This window comes from Phyllostomus hastatus, unplaced genomic scaffold (genome assembly GCF_019186645.2).
Source record: "Phyllostomus hastatus isolate PE091 unplaced genomic scaffold, TTU_PhHast_1.1 phas_contig_159, whole genome shotgun sequence".
NCBI lineage: Eukaryota > Metazoa > Chordata > Mammalia > Chiroptera > Phyllostomidae > Phyllostomus > Phyllostomus hastatus.
Window position 1 is genome coordinate 35,519,566 of NW_025333640.1, and position 18,467 is coordinate 35,538,032.

At 41.5% G+C, this 18,467-nt stretch overlaps 1 protein-coding gene across 5 annotated transcripts in view; it reads left to right on the forward strand.

Moving 5' to 3' along the window:
* Positions 1 to 18,467, forward strand: part of SCLT1 (sodium channel and clathrin linker 1) — a 107,704-nt gene that overhangs the window by 21,888 nt on the left and 67,349 nt on the right. For all 5 annotated transcript variants that reach the window (XM_045830946.1, XM_045830944.1, XM_045830947.1 and 2 more), the window contains 3 exons: positions 1,742 to 1,864; positions 3,625 to 3,690; positions 7,805 to 7,875. In XM_045830946.1, coding sequence (XP_045686902.1) covers positions 1,742 to 1,864; positions 3,625 to 3,690; positions 7,805 to 7,875 — 260 coding nt within the window. The remainder of the gene's footprint in view (positions 1 to 1,741; positions 1,865 to 3,624; positions 3,691 to 7,804; positions 7,876 to 18,467) is intronic.

Genomic DNA, 18,467 nt, shown 5'->3' on the forward strand with positions numbered 1-18,467 from the left:
TACCAAAATTTGAAAATTACTTACTCTTTTATGACCAAACTTTTTAACTATACTTTTTAAAACCATACTCCCATTCCTTACCCTCTTCTTCTGTCTTTCCTCTCTCTGCCTCTGCATCACAAGATGTAGATGGAAAGCTCTCACTTTTTTGCTGCATTTGGATCCGTTGTTTCATAGAGGATTTGTTGAGGTCCAAGTTTGAGCAGTCAAAAAGGAGAAAGCAGCCCTGGCCGAGTCGCTCGATTGGTTAGAGCATTGTCCTTATAGGCCAAGGTTGCCAGTTCAGAGCCCAGTCAGGGCACACATATTGATACCAGAAGGAACCAATGAATGCATAAATAAGTGAAACAACAAACTGATGTCTCTCCCCCCACTTCTGTCTCTAAAAATCAATAAATTACCCAAAAAATGTTTAAGGGAAAAGCAGATTAGCTACAAATTTTTCTATGAAAGTTTCTCTCTGACTCTGCCATTAATTTGCTGAGGAACCCTATGCCAATGGCCTAAACTTCCGTTTCCACGTCCCTAAAAAGAAAACAATGCTTTCTGCATGCTCGTTTAGTGTTTCTCAAACTCTTGGGTTTCAGAGCTGCTCTTCAGGATGCTTAAGAATTACTAAGGACCCCAAAGAGATTTTTGGGTCTGTAAGTTGTGTATCTATCAGTTTCTATTGTATTACAGATTTAAACGGACGTTTTAAAAATGAGTGGGAGCATAAGAGCACATTGCAGCAGCCATCAGAGTGATGAGAGCATCACACATCACATCATATAAACTCTGGGAAACTCCACTGACTCTCATCAGAAGATGAGAGTCCACACGGCAAATGGTTTGTTTCATTGGAAACATAATTTTGACTTCAAGGATCCCCATACCGTACTTTGAAAATTGCTGTATTGAAAGAGTAATGATTTGAGAAGATTCCCATTGTAAATACCAAGTGAAAATTGTATAATACAGACAGCACACGATACGATTTCCAGTTTTGTTAAAAAAAAAGTACAAAATTTTCCCCCAAAATTACATTTATAAACATCAGTACATCCAACATTTATAAACATGATTATAATCAAATGTTAGGAATATTTACTGTCAGTTGGTAAAATTATAGGTAATTCTTATTTTCTTCTCTATTTTTCTGTGTTTTCCTAATTTCCTGCAATAAACATGTATTCTACAATCACAAAAAGTCTTGTACTTTACTGGGGTAATTTTCATTGTCAGTAATTGCTAAGGCTTACGCTTTGTTGATGAGGAAGGAGAGTGGTTTAATCCCTATTTCTGGTTTAAGGATTTTAATTTTACCTATGAAATGTAAATAAAGAGAAAATTTCAAGGAAAGACATTTTCATCTTCAGTTTTATTCTCTGAATTATTAATACAACTTCATGGCATCAGAAAACACTACAGTCAGCCCTGACTGGTGTGGCTCAGCGGGAGGGCCTCATCCCCACCGGGCAAAGCGTCACTGGTTTGATCCCCAGGCAGGGCAGGGCCTGTGCCTGGGCTGCAGCCTGAGTTCCGTCTTTCTCTTTGACCTCGATGTTCCTCTCCCTCTCTACCTCCTTCCCCCGCTCTCCAAAAAAATTCATTTAATATCACAATTATACCATCGTCACACAGAATTTTATTTTTGTTACTTTATATACAAGAATTTACTCTGTAAAAGAATATGAGTATTTTGTACTATACAATGGCCTGCTAACAATTTAATGAGGCCTCCCATGTTTTTGTTTCGCAGGAAAAGAACCAGGCCGTGGAGCTCTGGCAGACCGTTTCTCAGGAGTTGAACCGACTGCAGAAACTGTACCAGGAACATGTGATGGAGGCCCAGATTTATGTAGCCGAGAGTCAAAAACAAAAGGTAATCTCGGGCATCACGGTTCTCTTTTACATCGGGAAGAAGCCGCATCCTGGAAAAACTCGGTTTTGGAGAGGAAGGCCTGTGTTTCTAGTGTGTCATTTGGGTGAACAATAAAGAGAACTTTGATGGCCAGAGATCTTTTGAACGGATAATCGCAGCCTGTGCTGATGCGCATTGGGTTTGAGGAGGTGCTTAGCAGTGAAAGCCGTACTTAGTGTTAAGAAGCAGCTATTAGATTATTATGTATAAATGGGCTTCTAAAGCTTTTATGTTCTTGGTTTCCTACCTGGCTTAAAAGAGAAAAACTGGTCATTGGATCGTGACCAATGAAGAAATTTGCTCAATTATCATAACACTATGTAAAATGAAAATTGACACCTTTAAATGTGACCTTTTACTAAAAGAGGTGTCAAGTGTGTCTAACATAAATTAATCAGAATAAAACTTTACCCATAGGAAAGGATATCAATGACTCCTTAAAGACTTCTTTGTATCCAAAACAAGAATCATTGTACATCACAGGCGGCAAACACAAAGGCCCGAATCCAGCCCTCCGCCTTGTTTTATCGGGCCAGCACCTTGTTTTTACCGTCCCTGTGACAGCACTGAACTCTCACTTAACTGTGAAGGAGCGGTTACATTTGTACAGTCCTAAAGTTACATTCAGCCCTTTGAAGGTAACCACAAGGCTGATGTGGCCCCCAGGGAAAATGAGTTTGGCGCCCCTGTTGTATATTCTTCCAAAGCAGACAGGTCAGTGTCACTTTAAGCTCCTGTTGACGAGAGCCCCTGTCTCACAGGGCCGTCCGTTCCTCCGGAAAATGTGCTCCTCTATCCTTTTATTTGTCCTTTTTCTGCCAGGAGCATTGAAAACTATGGAGTAACTCCAATTCTGACGGCTTTTCTGTAGATATTGGGAAGGCAATGTTTGTAATTGGAAATTTCTACCTGAAGAAGTCATAACAATATACACAATGCTTTGCAGTTTACTAAATAACTTTTCTCTATATGCCCTGGTTTAAAAATAGCCCAGGTGATCTGACCCATAAGACTGTTACTGCTGAGATATAGAAAGCATTTCTAATATAAGGATGTTCTCCAAGGTTGTTTCTTTATTGAGGTCAGTCACCTAAGCCATCGTGATTTTGTTTTTTTCTTCACCTGAGTAGGATTATGTTTGCACTGTAGCGGTGCAGTAATTTCTTTTCACAAGGCTTCACAAACAATACCATGATCTTATTTCCCCAGTTCTCTATCAGTCTTTACTTCTGTCATCTAATGTATTAGCAGCTCCTCCCAACTGTCTGTCACCCACACATGTGAAGTTTAATAGGAGTGTCGCAGACAGTCCAACGATTAAAACCTTGTGGCGGTGAAGCTGTGAGAATCTGCAAAAGCAGGGAGCGGGGCAGGAACTCTTGGCCGTGTTTGCGCTGCCGGTTTCTAATAGGTCTCAGCGTGTTTCCAGCGCTGGGCAAGACTTCTCCAGCGCGTCCACTTACTAATGAACTGATTTCTAGATTATAGTGTAACAAATAACTACATGACTTTCCATGTTGTCTACTTACTTAATTTTGTAATCATTTATATAAAAGTGTATTATTTCTTCAACTATCAATTCACACAGTAATAGAAGAAATGGCATTGATTTTATCTAGACTTAGACATAGTGATTTTTAAACTTCACTTTGGTTCAGTTCTAAACAAGAGTTGCAAACTGAATGCTGCTTCTGTGTCCCCTCCTACCTTTTGTACCGTAGGATCAGCTGAGCAGCTTCCAACAGCTGACCAAGCAGCTGCATGTCACTAATGAGAACATAGAAATGGTAAGTGAGACTATCTATTTAGTGTACTTGCTTACATACAGTAGAAATTGTCACTATAAATATTTATTTATGCTGATGTAAATTAGCAGAAAATAATGGTTGCATGAAACTAAACTAGATAAGTGTAAGGAGTACTCTTTTTATCTGTCTTTTTCTTTCACATTTAATAACACGACAGGAGAGTTAAAGCGAACATCTATCTGAAATATATTTTAATTTGGAACTACTCTGGGGCCCTAGGTGGGATCTCCTGAGAGTAATCTAGACTGTGACCTCCTCAAAGAAAGGTCGCGTGTGCTGCTGGGTATGCTCCATAGAACAGTCACATCAGTGCAGAGCCTCGTTTCTTAAAAACCTCCGGACACCAAGAACCCACTGTAGCTGACTGACCACTGGCACCCACAGGTGCACCTCAGTTTCCCTGGCTTTTTTTTTTCCTCTCAACAAATGTAATTAGCCCTTCCAATTCTGTTCTTGACCATTTTTTCTCTGACTTTTCCTTCCTTTCAGATTTTTTTCTTTCTCTTTTCTTTTCCCTTTTCTTTTCCTTCTTGGGGTTTTATTTCACCTCATTGTTGAGTAATAGGATTGTGACATCTCAGGTAGCTACTCTCTTTCCTTTCTCTGTTTTACTCAGTGACTCTGTTACTTCTTGTTAGTACCTAATGAAAATGTCTGTGTTTAAGTGCGGTGTGGTGCCATCAAACGTAAGCTATACAATTTTATTCTATTTTTTAAAATTTTCTCCTTTAACCATGTAAACATATTAAATCAGCTTTACCCTATTTTACTTATGTTAACATTTAGAATTGCCAGTCACTTAGTTTCTTATAATATACTTCTTAGGGTTTTAAAATGGTATTAACAAAATACAAAACAAAATGACTGATTTCCATAATTAAGAAATCCTATTTCTACATGGAATTAATAATGTAACATCACAATTATCCCTTCTTTGTTTCAGAATGCCCCCTAGAATTATGGGGGTTGTGTAACTCTTTGGTATATTGCACAGCGTAGCCCCTGTTTTATCATAAATAACCCAGAATCATTGTGATGAAAGTCATGAGAAAAGGGCCCTGGCTGGCGTAGCTCAGTGGATTGAGTGTGGGCTGCAAACCAAAGCATCGCAGGTTCGATTCCCAGTCAGGGCACATTCCTGGGTTGCAGGCCACAGCCCCCAGCAACCACACATTGATGTTTCTCTCTCTCCTTCTCCCTCCCTTCCCTCTCTAAAAATAAATAAATAAAATCTTAAAAAAAAAAGAAAAGAAAGTCATGAGAAAAGAATATTTGAGTAATCATAGGAAATACACTAAAAATTTCTGTGGCATGGATAAAAGAGAGTCGTTTTACATAGAGCAAATAAAAGACTACTGCGGTGAGAATAAGGACAATGGTTAAGGGAAACTTTAAAGCGTGAGGGTTTCTTAGTGTGCACAGGAAGTGTCAGGCAGGACTGCCGGGTGCACAGGGAGGCAGCTCGGTGACTGTGATGCTCTCATGTGTCCCAGGCACATTCAGAGCCCGGTCACAGGGCCAGGGTCAAAATCAACGTGAAGAAAAGTGCCCTTTGAATATTAAACAGCTTCTATTTAAAAGTTTCCTGATTACATGAATAAACTCAATAAATGAGTAGGTTTCTATAGATGTACAAAAAATTGACGAGTATAAACCAAGTAAATGAAATAGCTTTTGTGAGCAGTGCACATCAATAATATGCCAGAGGTAAAATGCCCTGACCTGCATGGCCCCTAAAAGGACAAGCTTACATTTAGTTGTTGTGACTAGATACAGTAAGAGTTCTATTTGCAGCAGGTTCTCTTTGCTTGAATTCATATTCTTTTTTTGAGTTTGCTTATCTCTCTAAAAATACTCAAAAATATCTGTTAATTACATACTAAGTTCCTCGCACTGGAATAGATTCTCTAGTTGCAAGAGAAAGTGCATCTATCCACAGAGCCCTGGTCTACTTGTTGGAAACCTTCCTACTGAAGGAAAGACTGTGAAATAATCAGTGAATAAAGTGCTGAAATAGATGATGACCGGAAGAGATGCTTCCTTTGGCCTTTACGAGTCTCTGCGTCCACGAGTCTTCCACATCTGGGTCTGATCACACACACAGAACAAGGTCATATTTCAGGTGCAGTTGTTGAGCTCCTGCTAGGATTGCTGCCAAGTTACGTGCGTTACCAACACCAGCTTCTTAAAATTCATGATGCCAATTTATACTTCTACTAATTATTCTATATCATTTAGCTTTAAGGTGCTCCCAAATAGTACAAAAAAAAAAAAAAGCACAAGCATTATTTACGCTAGTGCCAAAACAGTATATGTAATAAAGCATTAATCGTGCAATACAGACACCACAGAGGTATTCAGAGAAGTGAGTCGGTTTGGACTGAAGTCGTTGAAGCGGCTTCACAGGAGACTTTGAAATTACAATGAAGGTCACCTACTACCCCACACGAAGTAGACATCCTCCTATTAATTGCTTTTCAGCTAGATGATAAGTCAGCCTCTGCCTTGACTATCCCCTGTAAGAGATATCATTCTTCCCCTAACAGCCTTTTCCTTTCAACTCTGATTATTGGAAAGCTAAAAATCTCTCATCAATTTCTTCCCGCTGATACATGGTTTTATCTTTTGCAGTAATACAGAAAGCTCATTTCTTCAACTCAGCCCTTCAGTCATTTGCATGTAACCATATGTCTTTCCTGGTTCATGCCTAATGTTACACCCAGGTTGTTTTGTTGTTGTTGTTTTTTAATTTTTTGATGTATAATTTACCTATTTATTATTCTGTCCTTCTTTCTCTGCATGTGGTAGTTGGTCTCTTGAGTTGTGGTCTGTGAGTTGAATACTGAGTTCTGGTCTGCAGCAGCCTCCTTCCCAAGATAACGGTGAAGATGCAGTGCAGAGGCTTTCTTTCCTGTCTCATGAAGACATCCATCCACTCATTCATCTCTCAGAAGTAGAAGTCCTAGAAATGTGCTGAATCGTGTGCCAGGCCCTGGGGGTTCCGGGACAAGCTGGTCCACACACACACACACACACACACACACACACAACGGTTCTTGTTGTAGCCAGAAATACATACACTTTCAGTATTGTAGTATTTAAATATAATGCCGTGTGCATTGTAAAAGTGCATATGAAGTTTTATCAAAACGTCAAAAGGAAATTCCGCCTTAGCGCGAGCGGACCGCGCAGGACGTGGAGGGACGAACGCCGGCCGGCAGAGCGAGGCCATCCCGGCGCGGGGAGAGAAAGCGCTGTGCGGGAATTACGAGGTCCGTGAACCTGAGAGCAGCAGCACAGTGAAGATCACCCCCGGGACTTTTGTTGGAGAGACGTGTGTGGTCCGCCAGGGTGGGAAAGACTGAAGTCAGGACTGCCAGTTAACTGTCGTCCGCATGATTTTGCACATAAGACACATGGAGAAGGATGGGGAATTGATACCATCGCGGTGAAACCAGCACTTACAGAAGATCATCAGCTCCCCTAGAAAAAATGTTCTACACCTGGAAAACTGCTTCATATCCTACTTTAGTTTCCGTCCCAAGCAGACCCTGAGGGAAAGGTTTCAAAGCCTGTGGCTTATTCAGGAGATGACATCAGAGTGCACCAGCAGGGGTGTGGGGGAGTGAGACCGGGAGGGAAGAGAAGCTCCAGTGAAGGGTCTTTAACTGGAAGCGGATCAGCTCTGTGAGCGACTGAGACTTAATCCCACCCACACACGGTGGGGGCCCCTGTCCAACACAGGCTCGGATTTGTTCCCCCAGGGTCGCGAGACCAGTCCCTCCAGAGCAGGCTGGGGACCTGAACTCTCTGACACCCGGCGCCCTCTGCACAGTTAGGGAGCAGAGGAGGCTCAGACACCAGAGAAGGCCGTAGGGCAGAGATGCAGACGCACGTAGTTTGGACGGAAGCAGGTGGCCCCTGTCGCGGTAAAGGCAAGGAAAAATGGCCAGGGTTTTATTTTACCCTCCACAGATCTAATCATTATCATTACGTCATTTTATTTCTCTACTTATATGTTCTACAGTAAATCTTTAACAAAGTAGCTTTAAATGTTCTGACACTGAATGTTTTTATTTTTTTCCTGTGGCAGACTAACCAACACTTTCTGGAAACAGTAACTGAACAAAATGTGGAAATCGAGCGACTCCGAAAACAACTTAGGTATTTTTTTAAATTAATTTTGTTATTTTAGTGTTAATTATTTTTTGGAGAAACTGATGAGACCATAATTTTTCCAATGGGTGTTTTTTTCCTCCCTTTTGAGTTTTGTATGTATAATCTTTGGGGATGGAAAGAGGCTGAAATCAAAACTATTGGTCAGAAGGCAACTATAATATAAGTCCATTTCCTTAGATAAAATTTTTCTACAGGTCTCTCTCTTTGGATTCCACCATAAGCAGACTTTCTGAGAAAAGGGTTCGGAGCATGCAGTGTAGATGTAATACCAGGGAGCACCATAAGGGGGAGTGAAAAGGGATATAAGGAGGAGAGGAAGAGGAGAAGGCAGCCAATGAAAGGTTTTTAAAGTTGGACAATTTAATACTGTACACGCATATGTTTATATGTACAGTATTAAATGTTATGGTACAGTGGTTTAATCATCATTGCATTAATAGATTTTACAGGAAAAACTCCAAATGACAGAAGAAAAATTGTCACTTGTCCCTCTCCCCCATGCTAGTTAAAATTAAGTACTATAGCCCTATAAGTCTTCATTCTATGCTGCAGCACGTGTTTTTAAATTGTAACGTATGCAGAAAAGACATCAGAACCTACAACCGCGCTCAGAGAAGTGAGGGTAAGGAGGGAAAATCAACAGAGGCGGTGGAGGAGAGACCAGTGAGACGGGAGGGCACGAGGACCAGCCGTGTCCCGGGAGCCGGGTGAGGGGGGCGGCGTGTCCGGGAGGAGGAGGGCTGCTGAGTCCAGTGCGTGGGATGAATGAGGCAGGGTGAGCTCTGGGAGCCGACTGCTGAACGGAGCCGTGCGGAGATCGCATTAGTTTCCCCCCTGCCGTAACAAATTATAATTGGGGGCTTAAAATAACAGGAATTTATTCCTCATAGTTCTGGACGCTAGAAGTCTGACGTCACGGTGTTGCCAGGGCCCTGCCCGCTGTCGGCTGCGGGGCAGAACCTCTCCTTGCCTCCTCCGCTGCCGCTGCCGGGGCTGTAGGCGCTGCGGGGCCCTGACCCCAAAGCTCTAACCTCGCCCTACCTCCGTCTCCCCATGGCCTTGTTTTCTGTCTCCCTCTGCGTGCTCCCTCCTCCTTATAAGCCCACCCTCATCTACGATGATTCACCTTGAGATCCTTACCTTAATTCCTCTGCCAGGTCCGTCTCCAAATAAAGTTTCAGGTGGACCTGAATTTGGGGGAGGCAGGGTGGGGTCCCTGTGCAACCCACTGCAGAGGTCACTGTGGTTTTAACAAGAGCGCTTCAGCTTCTACTTCCCTTTCACATCCGTGCAAATCATTAAAAAGCATTGAGCTCATTCTGGGTGGCAAAACAATTCTTAACAATTTTCAAAGGATTGACTTAACATAGACCACAGTTTCTTAGAACACTGGGCAAAGGATGTGCCCAAATATTTCAAAAGTCATGGCACTCTGGAAAATGCATGCTGAAATAATGCGATGCTTCTTCACACCCAGTTATCAGTGCCAAAAACATAGTGTGCAATATAATACCAAGTAGGTACCAATACAAATACCAATACCAAATACCAAATACCAATACAAAAGGAGCTTAAAGAATGATGTAATTTATATACATTTTAAGTGCTTTTAAAATTGTATTGATTATGGATACATATTTTTAATTTTACATATCCATATATACTTAGATACATATCTATATTAAATTATATAGTAAAAAATAAAATGTCTACATATTGTATACATATTACAAAAGAATAAAATAAAAACATTTCCAGGAGTGATGCACCCTAACTTCAAATTAGTGATTCTCTCTGTGGGATAAGACTATTTGTAGAAGTAGGGAATGGGAGGCAGCCTGGGTCTAGCACCAAGGAAATGGATAGGTAACATGCAGTAACTGCATCCCGTGGAATACCATGCATCATTTAGAAACACGTGTTTACAAGTAAAGATGTAGTTACAGCAACATAAATTTATAAAACAAGGTTCATATTTTAAAAGTAAAAAGATTTGCTCTATAACATAAAAACTCATGCAAATAACAATATACAATTTACCATATCCATATATGTGTATATTCGTATATCTATATCTATCTCCAAGGATATATCACATTTTAATGTGAAGCACAAGACAAGGGGGAATGACAGAGAGCTTGAGAATACACAGGAAAACAAACAAACAAACGAGAGCAGTCACTCATGGCTAAGAATGAGAACAGATCACAGGAAGGAGACTGTGATCAGTTTAACTCTGCGCTCAAGGTTCAGGAGAGAGTGGAAAAAGAAAAAGAATATTAAGGTGTATGGTGTTTGTAGTATAAATCAGGGTGTGGAGATCCTGGAAGAAAAATGAGGCAGAAAATTGGTTTATCAAGACCTGCAGTCATACAATAATAGTGGAAATAGCAAATAAAAAATGCATGTAAATATTATTGTACAGGAAAATGAACAGAACTTGGTGATACTGGGATAAAGAACGGGAAGATCATGGAATTTTATTGCTAAAGGTATCTTAATGATCATCTTCCTTTAACTTTCTGCTTTCATAGAAGACACCTAAATGAACCAAAGGCTCAGAAGTTATTTGTCTCATTGAGGGTTGCACAAAAATCCATGGAAGGCCCCAGCTGGAACTCACATGTCGTAACTGCTGATCTGGTGCGCTCCTGCGCCTGGTCCTCTGCCTGTACGCACAGCAGTGCGGGGTCAGGAGTGGGAGCTGCTTGTTAAACAGAGGATGATGAGTGGATATGAATGGATACATTGTTTTTTTAACATCTGTGTGGAAGTTCCGTTTGGCTTTTGCACATTCAGGCCCAAAGATTATCAATGGAGATTAGAGATTGATAAAGCTAATTGTGGTTTTCTAAAGCCTGAAAGGTCTTAAGTGTCCACAAGCAATTTTGCCACAATACCTATTGGCAATATTCTATAACTTAATCAGCTCAGAGTTGTATACATAAAACTGTGCTTGCTTTTCCTGACACAGACTGGAAGGAACATAAGGAGAGGCAGATGCTTCTTCCAGGGAAGAGAGTGTTGCTTTCAAGTTTGACAGATTCTGAATGATGGGCATATTGACGTTACCAGCATTTAGGTTTTGAGCTGCCCTATATAGCCTGCCAAGAATAACTAAATTGGAAACTCTTTAAACACCAGTGTTAAGTTTGTACTTATACTGAAAACATACTAGTTTCATTTGTTGTCTGATGTTATGGTACAAAAAAAGTTAGAATCGTGTGAGTTTGTAATTAGAGCTTTGCATCATTCTCCTTTTCGAGCGTTTCTGGCGATGCCCTGCCACAGCAGACGGAGGTCTGCAGCCCGTTTCCGGAGGGTCTCCAGTCACCTGCGCTCCCCGGCCCTCCAGCTGTGCACGGAGGGCTCGCGCTAGTTGTTCTGCTGTCACGCACGGAAGACGCTTTGGGTCCGTCCTCTTTACCTGTGGTCGTTACTCTGTTGGTCAGAAACTTCGTAGCTTTCTGAACGTGGTTAAAACTTGCCTGCTCCGGGAAGACTTCTCTCATTCATTCCACCAGATTCTTACTCCCCTTACAGCTCTACTCAGCATGTATTCATTGAAGCAGACTTTGTGCTATTTCTCTGTAGATGCTTTTCTGTCATACCTGTTTGTCTCTGATATGTGTCCAGCTGAGATATGGGGATGATTGTTTTTCAAGTCGTGTCCGCTCAGATTTTGCATCTCCCCTGTAGAGCCTCTGAAGGGAAAGACTGTCGTCTGTGTGTGTCGTTCAGGAACAACAGTATTGTCTCGGCAGAAGGGGGTGCTGCGGGGACCGACTGAAGCACCTGCCTGGGGTCTGTGCTGTCCTCTCGTCAGAGCGGCATCGTCAGAGTGTTCGGTTTAGAACGCCTCAGCCACTGTGGAATGATCTCACTAGCGAAAACAGGTATTTTCTTCTTATGAACAACCTGTAACTTGTCAATCAGTGCATTTCCTGTTCATTGAGAACTTAAACATACGCCAGTGTGCTCTGAGGGTCGCAGCTATCTTTAATGAGTTTATGTGCGACCTGATGGCCTCAAATCAATCTGACCCATTTCATCTCATGTCCACTTTTGTAGCTTGACAACCTCTGTGGGGATGAGACCCAGTGAGTGTTTCTAGCTCCAGGTTCCCCCAGCGATCTCCACGAGATGGCTCAGAGGCACCTGGACTCCGCAGGCTCTAAACGGAGCGCGTTACCTGTCACAGGTCCACGGTCTCATCTTTCTGCTCTATCCAGTTGCTCCTTCAGAAAACTAGGAGGCATCAAATTCTTTTCTGTCACCTCTCAGCCTTCCAGGCGTCTCTCAGAGCCTCTGCTTCTGCGTCCTCGCACTGTGACTGCCCTCGCTCAGCCCCCTCTGAGTAGCCTCGGAAAGGGCTTATTCCCTCCCCACCTCCCTTTGTCTGCTGCCCTCAGAATGGTCTTCCCCACAGTGAAACCCCATCACGTCGCTGGCCTGCAGTGCCCACCAAATGCCTGTAGGTCCTGTAGGCACCAGGGGCGTCCAACTCATTGTCACCGGGGGCCACGTCAGCCTCAAGGTTGACTTCAGAGGCCTGAAATAATTTTAGGGCTGTATAAGTGTAACTACTCCTTAACTGTGAAGGAGTTGAAATTACTTTCAGCCCTTTGAAGGCAACCTCGAGGCTGACGTGGCCCCCGGTGACGAAGAGCTGGACACCCCTGCTCTGGGATATAATCACAGTCACTCAGCACAACGTGAAGCTTTCCCTGACCTGACCCCCGGCTGCTTTGGATCGCGCCCCTCCTCCCCTCAGCCTCCGGACGTCCTTGGTTTCCCAGACTAGCCATGCCGTCTCCTCCGTCCCTAATTTTGCTCACATTGTTCCGGCTGCCTCCACGGCCCTTCCCTGATCAGTACCCACGCAGCCTCCAGTGTTCCGCTCAGGGGTCACAGGTTCCAGAAATCTTTTTCTGGATCTTCATGGCTTCTTCCTCCCCACATAGAACCAAATATGCCTTCCTTGTGCCCCAGCTGTAGACACTTCTCATAGAGCATTTTCGACACTTGAGCATATTTAATTCTTTATAAACTAATCTGTCTTTACTAGCTTTTAAGATCCTTAAAGGCATGGCTTGTAATTTAGTTCTTTCTGTCTTGCCATCATCTAGGCCACTGCTGGACACAGGGCAAGTCCTCGAAAGATATTTTTGAGAGATGAAGTCAGTTAGTTAAATAGTTAATTAAATTGTACTTCATTGGAGGGACAAAGCTACCTAATTTATGTAGGTTTTCTCTTTGTGTACATTGTCATTTTTCTTATGGGGGGCAAACAGCTTCTTGAGATGTCATTATTTAGAAAATGATATTTTATATTCTTCAGTTATGCAATATTGTGTGACCACTTACTAGTTTGATTTCCAAAACAACACACCAGAGAAAACCATTTTTAATGTAATTAATAGTGTCTTTGCAAAATGAATCAAATGATTTTTAGTGTTTCTCATTATGGATCCAGGAAACTGTATCCATAATGGGAAACTGTACTGACTTTAAATCTGTCTTTAGTATCAACCATCTCAATGTTTGAATGCATGATGCATTTAAGCATTTTATTAATGTTCAGTGCTTTATTTAAATGTGAAATAAAATCCAGGAAACATTTAAAATGTGATGGTGAAAGGATTTTTAAGTAAATAGTTTTATTGAAGAATATAAAAGCAATTTGATAGGAATATGATTCTTGATATCACTCTATTATGTTTAATGTAACAAAAACTAAATTATATAAATCAGTCTGTTCATTTTTTCATCTTTTTTACAAATGCATACTTTATTTTTCAAAAACATTGTATGTGCCGATAATTTTTATATAATCTCTTGTTCCCTAAAACTATATCTGCCTTTGCCAGGTAATTGTTTTATTTCAGCTGATGTAACAGATTCTTCTCAGATGTTTCATGTTCCAATTTGAATAATACTGTGTGTTCTGTTTGAAGAACGCTGTGGAAATCTGGAACTCGTGGGTCGCTGTGCTTGATTCATAGCGTCTCCTGGAAACTCGTCCGTGTGAGGAATGGCCCGGAACAGAGGTGCTTCGTCATGAGAATCGCCAGGCAGGCCTTGTGTGTTGGCAGCTCGTCTTCTGAGCGTAGGAAACGTGTTGTAAGAAATCAGGCTTTGCTGTCATCTTCCTGTCTCTTCACACTATTTCCCTTATAGTTAGTTACCCCTTATTCAATATTTATATCGTTTGCTCTTCATCTTTAAGGGGCAGAAAGATTGTTAGCTCTCACTTCCAGAACCTCCTGGTCAAAAGTAGGAACACATCCACACCTTCATTGTTTAGCAGTTTTGCCTTTTAATCATTGCTTACTGGTGTATTTCAAAATGTGTATTTTATTGATAATAATTTTAATTTGCAAGTACTGTGCATTTGTACACCTAACCTAAAAATGTGCTTCTGTAATAATAAGAAGCATGAAGAGCATGAGCTTTGAAGCCAGACAGCTCTGATTTTGTGTTCTCGTTTTGTATTTTGTATTTTGTGTTCTGGTTCTGGCTCGTTGACTTGGGTAGGCTGCTTACGGAATGGACTTCAGTCTCCTCGTCTCTGGAGTGGAAATGAAATGGCCTTCTTTGTGGTGCCACAGTGTTCTGTAGCCTTTGCTCTCCGCCGTTCTGCTTCAGTGTACAACCCACCCAAGGAGACAGGCAGGTGTGATACTTACAAAGCAGGTGCTGGCAGATCTGGGAGTCAGTGTTAATGTCCCGAGTAGGCAATAGGTATTTCCCTTCCTAGCTCTGGAAGGTCAGCCTTCCCTACGTTGTCGCTGCTGCAAGTCCTAGCGCCAGATGGAGCATCCCTTCCTCACTCCATCGCTTCTGTTAGGCTGTGTGCCCATTTCTTGTGTGCTGTTCAACCCCCGATCTCGTCTCTTTCTTCTCATATCCAGTTACATTCATTCTTCTTTAAAAGCTTAGTCCTTTTTTTGTGGGGTTCCACCACGACTTCAAATACGTAGACCTCCCCTGATGATTCTTTAGTTTTCTCTGTTTTCTCCTCTCTGTTCTCTGAAACTGCTTGGAAGACGAGTGTATTTGCTCTGGTCTCTCTTTGGAATTTCTTTCCGTTTGGATTTGATCCTACCTCTCAGTTCTTCTCCTCAAGGTCACTGTCACCTTTTTTGCCTTAAAACACAATCCTCCACCCCCCTGGTTGTCGGCCCCCCTCAATGGAGGATTTTTCTGCACGTGGGTGACCTGACCCCCGCCTTCCCCTCTGCCGTCGTCCTCCACCTTCCCCTTAGTGACACACCCCAGCCAGTGACCCATCTCTCTCACTGCCTTTCTCGTACTCTCTGCCGTTGCTGCTAATTCTCTCTGCCCGCGGCTCTTTCACCCTAGGTTTTCTCAAGTTGAGCACAACTCCATTTTTGAGGATTTTTGAGGATGTCCATTGCATAAGCCTACTTAACAATGAATTAACATATTCTCCAGTTCGTCAGTGATACCCAAAGTTAGATAACTCTAAAACTATATTTGTAATGATCGTTTGAAGTGTTCTTGTAAAGATAAGCATGCCGATTGTGTAGTTATTCTGTAAAATCTAAGGCTGTGGCGGTACATCTGAATCAGTAGACGGACGCTGAAAAGCACTGATGACCAGGTACCACCCCAGACCCTGCAGACGAATGAGACGGAGAGACTGTGCGTGTAGAACTGGAAAAGCTCACCGCCACGCACAGACAGTGTAGAGAGGCTTTACTGGTATCTTAGAAAATCATATTGTGACATGGAAATTAGAATGTTGAACTACTTTAAATTGTGTATAACTTTGAATTAAACTTTTAAAGACTCAAGAGTCTCTATTTTAAACTTTTGACGGCTCAGTACATGGATTATTAACATCTGTTGCTTTTAGAGTTTCTTGGAAGGCTTGTTTTTTTAATAGGTTTGATCGTTAAATGGACACTAAAGATTTAAAGAAGAAAAAATTAAAAATTTTCACAGTTTTGCTGTTTACCATCAGTTTCCTAAAGGAGAAATGATGGTAAAATTTCAGAATTTTGTCTAAAATGATACTTAGTTATTCTCTAAAGTTTTTAAGTATCAGTGGTTGGCTTGACTGTAGCACTGGGTAATTACTCAAGTACTTATTCAAGTACCAAGGGATGCATCTTCCTTTCATTTTAAAGGAAAAAAACTAGAATATATATTAAATAAAATAAGTAAAATCTGCATTTTACTTCTCTCTGAATCTTGCCATTTTTCAGTGTATGAAATTATTATTATAAACATTTTTAGGATTTCCTTGATATGAGACAGCAAAAGAAACATAAAACATTAAAGTAGACCCATTGTATTTGATGTTAAATCTCAAAAGAATGTAATATTAAAGCATTTCAATTTGTGTCCAAGTTAATGCTGTAATTTAAATATAATACTATATTGGTTATACTTTGCTTAATAAAGCAAAGTATATTTGCTTAATAAAGCAAAGTTTGCTTTTTATAAATCATGAAAAATTACGTTAAAGAAATATCCCAGAAACTTTAAATTCTTTGACAAGAAAGAATGCCTGAAAATGAAATAATGTGCTTTTTAAAATATTCCTTTGGGGCAAAAATGAAATATGTGAGTAGTTGTGACATCAAGATTATTTAGTTATTCTTGTGTATTTTTTTAATGAAATTGGTTATTCTACAATGAAAACTATTTTCGACCTTGATGTAATTTGTACACAAGCAAACATCTATCTAAAATGTTCTGCAAGTAAAATAGTATAAACATATAGTTATTGAAGTTCCTTCATAAAATAAAATGAGGATTATTTTTGTTGATTCTTTAGAGATTCAAAGTTTAAACATTTGAGGAACTCCCGAGACCCCACAGTCTTGGCACAGGCATAGGCAAGTGGGGGGCCCAGGGACCCCCGCCCAGTGCCCCAGGGTCTTTGTTCTCACAGAGACGTGCTCTGTCTGCAGATTGAACTACTGAAGACACGTGTGCACAGACCTTGGCTGCAGGAAAGCTCAAGGCAGAGGTTCCCACGGGGTCTTTTTCCCCCGCTGTGGTCACACAGTCTGAACCAGCTGTCTAACCAGATAATCCAGGTGAAAACCACCAGTTGTAGTTTGTGGTTGGGGGTTACCAGAGGAGATTCAGACTCTAAGCAGCGTATCGTAAACCCCGCTTTTCATTTCTTGGCCAGGAATCAAGGCCAGACACACAGGCATCGCCCAGCTTCCCCAGCCCAACCGCGAAGTTGCGCTGTACCACACAGTCACTGGCAATTCAGCGTCCAGAACAGGGCAAGATTATGACGATAGCTTACACTGGTAGAAACCACAACAACGTTTACAAAGTGCCTTAATATGAATTAACTGACTTGAACTTTATGATGATTCTGCAAGCTATGCAGGAAAGATGTGTCTTGATCTCCACTTCATAGCTGCAGCTCTGAGACTCAGAAAGATGAAGTGGTTGACACAGTCAACCAAGTGGCTCTTACGGCGGCAGAGCCAGGTCCAAAGGACAGGCCTCACAGCTTAGATTCCAGAAGAGTTTTCCGTCTTTCATGCCAGAAGAAGATATAAACCACTGTTTACTCCTTTCCTAAGTACTTTGTGGAACAGTGTAGAAATGACGAGTATGTATAAAGTACTGCTTGTTATCCCCCCAAAACATAGGTTTTCTGTTGTTTTAGGAGCCATGATGTAAGAATCCAAATGCTCTTAGAATGCTGTTTCTTTCAGTGATTTCCAAAAACAGGTCCTAGGACCAGTGCCTGAACTTTTTCAAAAAAATTATGTGAGAGAGGGATTCTGTTTCAAATGAGAGATCCACAAAATTACTATTCTAAGATTTCCATACACAAATATCAAATTGGATAGGCAAGATCTGAGTAAAATATCGAGGTACACCGCTGACTCTGTCTCCTTTCTTGTTGCCTTCTCTTACATCCATTTGTGATTACATTTACTTTTGCTACAACACGTGCTGGGTACTGTGCTCTCTAGTGAGGAGTTAACAATTAACAAAATGTGATCCTTGCCTTTAACGATCTTAATCCCACATTTTTTGTAAACTTTGAATTCCATGAAAGGGTATCTGTTAATAATGTACACAACATTCTTATGAGGGCTGGGGTTATGGGGTCTCTTGCCTAGGACAAGTTAAGGAAGACGCGAGATGAGATTTAGGAATAAGTCTTGAAGATTGAGGAAGTTGTCAAAAAAAGAGGAAGGAAGCTAGTCCAATCAAATACATGAAAAAATAGACAAGGATATGTTTGTAGGAAACAGTAAGTTCAGTGGTGTGTTATACCTGGAACGTAAATTATGTGCGGGGAACCGGCAAGGGAGGAGACTCTGAGGCCAGATGCTGGCTAGCCTTACGTACCATGCAGAGGACTGTTGACTGTGTGCCCAAAGATGTGGGGGACCCAGAAATCATGACTAAATGAGAATTTTCATCACTGGGTAGGTAACCTTTTCTGCAGATAGAACGCCCGGTAGCAGGTGAGCTGACGAGGAGACCAGCAGTGGAGAACTCAGTCGGGGGTCCATCAGAACAGCCCTAGGAAGTGGTGAGGGAGCCGAAGGTTGGGCAGTGGG